We start from the raw sequence: 9373 nt of genomic DNA, 5'->3' as shown, positions 1-9373 counted from the left end.
TACAGGCCATGCTGGAGTATCTGCCAACATGATGAAGAAGAGGACATCCCACAAGTAAGCAGTTCTGAAACTGGTTCTAGAATAGTGTTTTGTGACCTTTTGTTACGCAGCATACAAGATCACCTAGGTAAGGCCCCCTCCCCTGTGATCGAGGGCTTCCTAGCTCACAGGAGATGTAGTGTGCGATGAGGAATAGTATGTAGTCATCTTCTCTGTCTGTTCCCTTCGCCTTGGCCTGGCTGAAGTGTGCCAGTTCTACCCTTCAGCCTTTAAAAGCCTTTGGGACGTGATTTGTCTCCAGTTTAATGGGAACTGGGCCAATGGAAGGAAAACTGTTGTAGTAAATGTGGCAGGTGCATGGTGAACCTCTCCCTCTTCTCTCCTTGTAATGCCTGTGTGGGCCTTGTGTGCAGGCTTTCTCTCCTGGTCTTGGTCCACTGTTTGACAAGGAGCTCCTTTTGGGCAGAGACCATGTCTTATGCTGGGAGGGCCTGCCTAACATGTGGTCACACGCTCACTGTTTTATAGCATTTTTATATGAAGGAAAAGCTTATGAATTTAGGGAAAGCATATCCATGTTAAAAGATAATGCAATAGCCATGTATTTAAACCGACAATGTGTTCTCCATCCTAAATTCTATAAATACCAGTTTACAGAAGCCACTTTTTTCCCTAAATTTTTTTTGTGTGTGACATAGTTACATCCAAAAAAGAAAATTAAGATTCTATTAATGTCTTCAATTATAATACTTTTACTTTGTTACGTATAATTGATTTCACAGCTGTCTATCCTATACTGATGACTATGCCATTACAAACTGGAAATGTCACTCGAACAATCTGCTCTGATTGTAAGACTCTTCTTAGTCATAGATGATTAAATATGGAGAAGACACTCCTTGACCCTAGCACCATGTGAGGCACTCTTTAAAACATTTTTTCCCCAAAATATTGGTATTGAAAGTGTATGCCCCTTAGACACGACAATGTAATAGCTGAAGAGGATGTGAGGCCTCTTGGCTATCAGGGAAGGGCTGGATGAATGCCCTTCAGTAATTGTTAGTGAGTGGACCAAACAAAAGTCTCCAAAATGTGTACGTGATACATAATACAAATATTTGTAATATTTAGCATAAGAAACTACCTGGAAAGTAAAAATGTGGAGGTAAGCTACATAAGTTCTTGTATCTCTGAGGTTAAGTTTCTGGAATTTTATCCATGTGCTCATCATCTTCATGGTTTTGCCATATCCAGTGATATGTTTTTGCTCATTATCATGTCGTTACTATAAATACTAAGCTGTGTCTTGCCACAAATAAAGCATAGCAATAAAAACAAATGTAAGCCATAAATATTAGGTAATGATGAAAAACTTAAATACAATGGGGACAAAGGCAAATTAAACCTTAACTTTGCAAGACCAGAACAGTTCATTCAAAATAGATTTTGCAAATTAAGTTAAAGGCTTTTAGAATATTAATGTGCGTTCTAATCATTTTTCCGTATTTTCTAATCATCTATGATTAAAAGTTCATTTACTTAGGATTTCAGATATTAATAGGTTTGAGCTCTTGGGCGTGTTATTTGTGCAATAAGATTCCATCTGCCTCATCCTAATAAGCAGTACTGTTCATTAATTCATAGGTTTGATTCCCTAAAGCATAAGAAACGAAACACCTGAAGTTCATATGCATAGTAACTGAAGAAGTCTCTCATCCTGTATGTTCCACATTTGGGGACCTTGATTTAGTGTTTTCACAGGCACACATACTTGTCTTGAAGACTGGAAGCTTTGAGCATATTACTCTCTAGCAAAAGGGAGAAACTGAAAGGAAAAGTTGTGAGTCCCGTTTTCCTGTTCTCAGTGTGAATCTGAAGATGGGTAGAAGGAAAGGCTGAAACAGAAGTTTCCACTGTTTTTCACATGGAGTGAGCAGGGATGGCTGCATGGAGCTTTGAAGAGGCTGCCTGGTGGGGAGGCAGGCTCTCCCAGGCGAGTTAGGAAGCCTGATGGAGTTTGGCTGTTAGGCCTGTGGAAGTTCCTTAATGTATCTAAGGTTGGCTTAATCCTGTCTAAAATCAAGGTATTGAACTGGAACAATGAGGTTTGCAGCTTTTTAGCATAGATTCCTTTCTAAAATGCAATTTTTATGAAAATCAAATATGGAAAAATGCAGAACTATAGCATCCTTCTCCCCTTCACTTTCTCCACTTTTGACTCACGGGAGTTGCAAGGAATAAGGGCCACCTGGCTTGACACTGGGGCTCAGTGACGGTGGCCACTCCTTCTGTCTCTTCTCAAGTCAGTGTTGGGGGGCCGAGAAAGAACCTCTGGTTGCTTGAGGGAAAAGTCACAGAACTGCACTGAGTGAACAGTAGCACCTGTCCCTGAAGGTGTTAGGAAGGTTCAGGGAGTCTGGTGTGAAGTACTGAGACCACACAGGAAACATTATATAGCTGGGTTTTTGTTTTTTAAGAAAATAGAAGCAAGCTGTTTTTTTCCTATAGGCCGAGCACCTTGCAGTGTTTTGGGTGGAACTGGTGGATACACCTTTCTGGGCTGTCCATGATTTGAGACAAACATTTGCAGTAAAAGTACATCTGTGTTTTCTTTTCTTTTCTTTTTTTTTTTGAAACGGAGTCTTGCTCTGTTGCTCAAGCTGGAATGCAGTGTTGCAATCTTGGTTCACTGCAACCTCCACTTCCTAGGTTCAACTGGTTCTCCTGCCTTAGCTTCCTAAGTAGTTGAGACCACAGGCGAGCCACAGCACGCCCAGCTAATTTTTGTATTTTTAGTATAGACGGGGTTTCACCGTGTTGGCCAGGTCGGTCTCGAACTCTTGACCTCAAGTGATCCAGCTACCTCAGCTTCCCAAAGGGCTGGGATTATAGGCGTGAACCACCGTGCCCAGCCTAAAAGTACATCTTGGAGGGAAAATATAGTTGGGGGGTGTCTAAGACAAATTTATTACTTCTTTTCAGTTTTCAAATGTAAATTCCCTCCCCCATCCTGCAATTTGAATAGGGAATAGATTTCCATTCCATGCTACTATTGAAAGGGGTGATTGGATTTTGGTGTATTTTTCACTAACTTAGAAAGTGGACTAGAATCTGCTAAACACTAAATAGAGGTATTTCCAGGGATTTTTTTTTTCCTCCCATTTTATAAGACACAAATACTAGTCACTGGCAAAAATGTCGTCGTACTCCACCTTGTCCCTGGTGTGTTCTCATGTAGTTTTCATGATAGCCCTGTCAAGTAGGAACTATGATCCCTTATTGCAGATGAGGAGACTGATGCATGAAGGCATTAAGTAACCTATCCGAGGTCATGCAGCTAGTAGGTGATTGAGCTAGGACTCAAATAGGACAGTCTGATTCCAGAGCCCCTGTTATTAAGTACCACGCCATATTTACTGAACTGCACGTTTTGTTTTCTCTTCTCAGAAATTGGTTATTTCAGTCGTGGGCGTGAAGACTGGGTAACTCTTGGTGTGGGCATCTATGTGCACCACGGTGTTTACAGTCTTAAGTTGGTCAGAACATTGAATGCTTTTTAATCACCTTGCAGTAAGTCATTCATGCCAGCAATGAGAGTAGCACTTGGAGGCCCTAAAGCTGTTGGAATGTTTGCCGTGGACATCTCTGGTATTCCCAAAGTACACAGTGTGTAGACAAAGTAGTGAAAGGAACCATGCTAATGTGGATGGAGAACTGACTTTTTTAGGATCTATCTTGTTTTATTGTTGACATTTTAATCTGGGAAATGGCAGTACTTGGCATAGAACTTTTATTGAATAACAATTACCAGCAAAGCAGGTTTTTCCCTCTCTTTCTGGTTTGCATCTTGCAAAAAGACAGTTATCTTGATTCAACTGGCCTTTTCTTCTAAAATCTACCGTAGCCCAGAGTAGGAGAATTGCTTTATAACAATACCAAATAGACCAAGAGTATCAGTAATTAATTCTTACAACCTAGTATACAGTGTATGACAGGCATTTACAGGTATGTGGTAGAATTGTGATTGTTGAAAATTTAACATGTATGATGTCTGTAAATATTGGCTACCAAGATTAGATATTGAAATGCTGATTAGGAATAGGAATTAATTCAAGCCATTAAGGGAGTCTAGGTAAAAAGATGAAAGGTCTTTTTTCTTTCCTTTCCTTTCCATTTCTTTATTTGTCTGTTTTTTCCCCAATAAGCCTTTTGCACTCCTAAACAGGTTTTTCAACACAAGACTTCAGCACAAAGTGATGGTACTTTGAAGTATTGAGAAGAGTACATAATGTTTCCTACAATCTCAGTTTACTTTTTTGGGAACATGAACACATGCGTTCTATCTAAATCAGTGCTACCCAAGGTGTGGTTCGTGGATTGACTGCAGCACCAGTTCGGCACTTGGGAGCTTATAGGAATTCTTTGGTTCCTCTTCAGGCTGCTGAATCCAAGAGGCTTTGGGGGCTGGTTTGGAGAGTCTCATTAGAGGATCTCCAGATGATTCACATGCATGCTGAAATTTGAGAAGCACTGGCCTAAATCGTTGTTGGAATGTTCCCCCCCCCCCCCGCCCCCCAGACAGAGTTTTGCTCTTGTTGCCCAGACTGGAGTGCAATGGCATGATCTCGGCTCACTGCAGCCTCTGCCTCCTGGTTCAAGGGATTCTTCTGCCTCAGCCTCCTGAGTAGCTGGGATTACAGGCATGTGTCACCACGCCCTGCTAATTTTATATTTTTAGTAGAGACAGGGTTTTTCCATGTTGGTCAGGCTGGTCTCGAACCCACAACCTCAGGTGATCCACCCGCCCGGCCTTCCAAAGTGCTGGGATTACAGGCGTGAGCCACCGTGCCCGCCCTGGAATGGTATCTTAAGCACATTGAAGAACTAAGTTAAATTGTGGTTGGAGATTAGTACACAAAATGATAGCAGTGAAAGATGGTTGCAGTGCTGTGTAATTGTTCACCATTTACTCAAAACTACAAGAAAAGTGTTTTTAGCCGTTACACTGATACCAGCTTATCCCTAATGATGCTAAATACCTTTCAATCACTTTATTTTTTTCTTGAATTATTTCAAGAAATAGCTTCTGGAGTTATGAAACGAGAAAAGAGGTTATAGATGTTTAATTCTGGCTGCATTTCAAGATGTCCCAGGTTGAATGAAGTATCTTGATATTTGTTGTACAGTATTGCCCTGTGAGGGGATGTTACTAACTGATAAATGAGAGTAAGAATGTTTTACACCTTTTCCAAGAAAATATAAGAGACTGAAGGGCTTTTAACAATATATATATCCAGAGAGTATTTAAATTAAAATCACTATATTCAAAGAACCTTCATTTTAAATCACATTTAAGTTGCTAATCAGTTTACTCTATTTGGGATATTCTTAGACTGAATGATCCAGATATGACCAAAGGGTGTTTGGTCATTTTATTTCCTTTCTAGTAATCCCTAGTAGTTTGCTTTTATATACACTATTTCAGCTCATGTAAGTAAGCTTTAACTTTTATTAATAGTTTTTTAAAATTATTTTTTAGAACTCCTAATAAGTGATAAGAAATTAAAATATCTTTTAGGAATTGTTCAGTATATAAATAACTTTTTTTACTGTGGGAGATTTTAAATATACAGAAAAAATGTATAGTAGTATATAATAAATCTTGGCATTCCTCACCTAGCTTTAGTAATCTACATCAAATATCAGATATTGTTAGTGTATCTAAACCTGTCTTCAAGTAGGTACTAGTTGGAAGAACTGAAATAAATTTGTTAACGGCTTCCATATTTCAGTGCTCTTAGCGGTGAGCACGGTCTCGGTTTGTTTAAACACTCTGCCTTGTGAACTTTGGCTTCTCAGCAGCCTGTGCGTTCAAGGCCCCGTAATTGGAAAGCTGGACTCCAGATTTAACAATTAGTATATTATCAAATTACTCGTTTTTTGCCTTCAGCCTTGAGGGGAAAATTACCTTTGTTTCCTTTGCCTTTTCAGTCAAATGTAGTTATTCATTAAAAAAATTGGACAGAAATAGTATCTATAACAGATATTCTTTAATCCTTCTCTTGGAAACAACAAAGTTACATTCTGAAAAAAGAATTGCTCTTGAATCACAAAAAGGCAATAGAAATAAATGTAGGAATTGCCATCCTTAAAATATGCAAATCTGTTTTTATATAAATTTCTTGCCGAATTAGTATACACATTGCATGAATGTAGCAGTAATTAAAAATTGTGGTTTGCCGGGCACGGTGGCTCACACCTGTAATCCCAGCACTTCAGGAGGCCAGGGCTGGCGGATGACCTGAGGTCAGGAGTTTGAGACCAGCCTGATCAACGTGACGTCTCTACTAAAAATACACAATTAGCCGGGCGTGGTGGCACATGCCTGTAATCCCAGCTGCTCGGGAGGCTGAGGCAGGAGAATTGCTTGAACCCGGGAGATGGAGATTGTGGTGAGCCGAGATCGCGCCATTGCACTTTAGCCTGGGCAACAAGAGTGAAACTCCGTCTCGGAAAAAACAATTGTGTTTTATGTGGCTGCAAAAGTGAAATACTTAAGTTGTAGAAAATTTTGAAAACAGGTAAACAGAGAGGAAGAAAAGTTATTTATAATGCCATCACCCAGAGATTTTAATGATTTAATGTATATTTTAAAAAACTTCTTCCTACATACCTGTAAGGATTGTGTATAAAAATTTTTCATGTGGCCATATGTTTTACACCTGTGGGTTTTTAAAATAAAAAGTTTTTAAGGCTGGGTACAGTGGTTCACACTTATAATCCCAGTACTTTGGGAGGCCAATGTGGGAGGATTGCTTGAGCCCCGGAGTTTGAGACCGGACTGGGCAACATAGTGAGACCTTGTCTGTACAAAAAAATTAAAAATTAGCTGGGCATGGTGGCGGGCACCCCTATGTAGTTCCAGCTAGTTGGGAGGCCGAAGCAAGAGGATTGCTTGAGCCCAGGAGTTTGAGGACAATTTGGGCAGCATAGCAAGACCCCATTTCTTTAAAATTAAATTCTTTTTCATGATTTTTAATACGTATATAGTTCATCATAGAGATACGCTCTGAACTTTTAAATTAATGGGGCCTATTGTTAAGCATTTTATATGTTTAGTTTCCCCTGTTAGTAATATCTTTGTGCACATCCGTTATTATTTTCTTTTGATAAATTTGTAGATGTGGACTCACTGGAACAATGGAAACTCCAAATGGTAAGACTTTGGACAGATATTGCCAAACTGATCACTAGAAAGGTTTTATTCATTTTATACGCAGATAGAAAATAGTACGTCATCATAATTTGTAGTAAAATTATGATGAAATTATCAAAATTCTAAGTTTTTGTTACTGTTAATATAAAAAGGTCATCCTGCTGGCAGACCAGAGCACTAAGAAGTTTCTAGATCTCAAGCAGATAGGAACAAATTTATGTCAAGACTCCGCTGAGGAACTCTGGTGCCAAAAAGTAAATAAACTAGATTTAGATTACTGCCAGGATCAGAGATAGAATGGGTTGGGTACAGTCACCAGATATTAAAAGGGTAAGAAAATTGATTGTACGGAATTGACATTGGAACAGAAGATGCTCAGCTTACCTCCTCCTGACTTAAAGATACCTGTCACTTCTTAGCCTCTGTGTAGCTACGAGGGTCGTGACTTCTGTCATCAGAACCTGCATTTACTGCTCAGAGGCCAGAGAGTCTGACTTGAACTGCAGACATACATTGTATCTACAAATGCCACTTCATCTTGACTTGCATCTACAAATACGAACACCAAGAATCATGAGGCATCTTAGAGCACTAACCACATAAAAGACCGTCACTAGTCAAAACAGAAATACAAGCCAGGAATCACCATGTATGTGTAGAAAACAGAGGAGACCTGATCCTAAAGAGTTCCTAGAAGAACCAGGAAAAAATGAAACTTAGATATCAGAAAGCATGTTCATTGAGAAGAAAAACCATTCGAGATATGATGACAAAGAACTAGTTTTTAGACATTAAAAATATTATGCAAGATATTCAATAGGCTGAAAGTAGAGTTTACTTAATTCACTAACAATTGAGCTAAAGATTTCTTCAAGATGAAAAATATGAGAGGGCAGTTGAATCATGGAGGATTGATCTAAAAGTGCTAGCATTTGTCTGATGACATTCCAAAAGGGGTTGGAGGAGGAGAATAATCCAGACTACATATGGGTGAAAATTTTGCTCTGCTCTCTTTAGATTGACCAACTTCTTGTGAGGGATAATTAAAACCACATGCCTCAAGTCTTTGTGACATTTTAGAATCTAGGAACAAAGAAAATTCTAAAACTCCTTGAAGACCCAGCAGTTTGGGAGACTGAGGTGGGGCGGATTACTTGAGGCCAGGAGTTTGAGCCAGCCTGACCAACATGGTGAAACCCTGTCTCTACTAAAAATGCAAAAATTAGCTGGGTGTGGTGGTGCACACCTGTAATCCTAGCTACTAGCGAGGCTGAGGCATGAGAATCATGTGAACCTGGGAGGTGGAGGTTGCAGTGAGCTGAGATCGCGCGGCTGTACTCCAGCCTGGGTGACTGAGTGAGACTCCCTCCAAAAATAATAATAAAATAAAATACCTTGAAGAGAAAATTGCCCCTCAAAGGAACACAAGGATCAGATTGGTTTCTATCGTCTGTAATTCTAGATTATAAAAGACAGTGAAAGTTTTTTTGTCTCTCAAAGTACTGAGGGGAAAAAGATTTTGAACCTGATTTGTATACATAGGCAATTCAGGGATGAGGGCAAAATAATAATTTGAGGCTTGCAAAAATCTAGCAAGTTTGTATTTCTGAACTTTACCTGAAAGAATTACCAGAGGATGTATCTAGAAAGACAGAATATACATGAGAAAAAAAATGTGAAAATACTACGCCAAAAGCCACCAAAAAACCTTTCTTGTTTCTAAATTAAAAAGTTATTAAGATAGTAGCAAAATGAAAAATATCAGTTTGGAACAAAAGTCTACATTTCAGCAATGCAGTAGAATTAGCCAGGTAAGGTTTTAAGTTTTTCTTCTTTTACTAAGGATTTTTTCTTGTTTGGTTTTAGTGTTGCTTTGGTTGGGGGATGAAAAGTATAGGTTTTGATTAATCACAGATTGTAATAGAAAAATGAAAGTTTAGGTATAATATGTGGAACATTAAAGATAATTGCTGGAAGACTAGAAATAAGATACATCATTTGCATTAGAGGCTTTAGTGAAAAGAAACTTCAGTCATTCTAGCGGCACAGATATAGGAAGAGAGGAAAGTGAGGAAAACAGAAGACAGGTAGACAACACAGAACAAAATGTTAAGTATGAGACTCATGGTATCATTTACTACAGCAAAAGCTAACTCT

General features: G+C 39.0%; 1 protein-coding gene across 9 annotated transcripts in view; it reads left to right on the top strand.

Annotated features, from left to right (window-relative positions):
* Positions 1 to 9373, top strand: part of SPIN1 (spindlin 1) — an 85284-nt gene that overhangs the window by 54739 nt on the left and 21172 nt on the right. For 8 of the 9 annotated variants that reach the window (XM_003911886.3, XM_009189068.4, XM_009189070.2 and 5 more), the window contains one exon: positions 6 to 54. In XM_003911886.3, the coding sequence (XP_003911935.1) occupies positions 6 to 54 (49 nt within the window). Of the gene's footprint in view, positions 1 to 5; positions 55 to 1705; positions 1708 to 9373 lie in introns of all 9 variants that reach the window. The other variant, XM_017949958.3, reaches the window with a different exon arrangement.

Source organism: Papio anubis, chromosome 13 (assembly GCF_008728515.1).
Source record: "Papio anubis isolate 15944 chromosome 13, Panubis1.0, whole genome shotgun sequence".
Taxonomy (NCBI): Eukaryota; Metazoa; Chordata; class Mammalia; order Primates; family Cercopithecidae; genus Papio; species Papio anubis.
The sequence above is the reverse complement of the archived record's forward strand: the minus strand, read 5'-3'. Positions and strand labels throughout refer to the sequence as shown.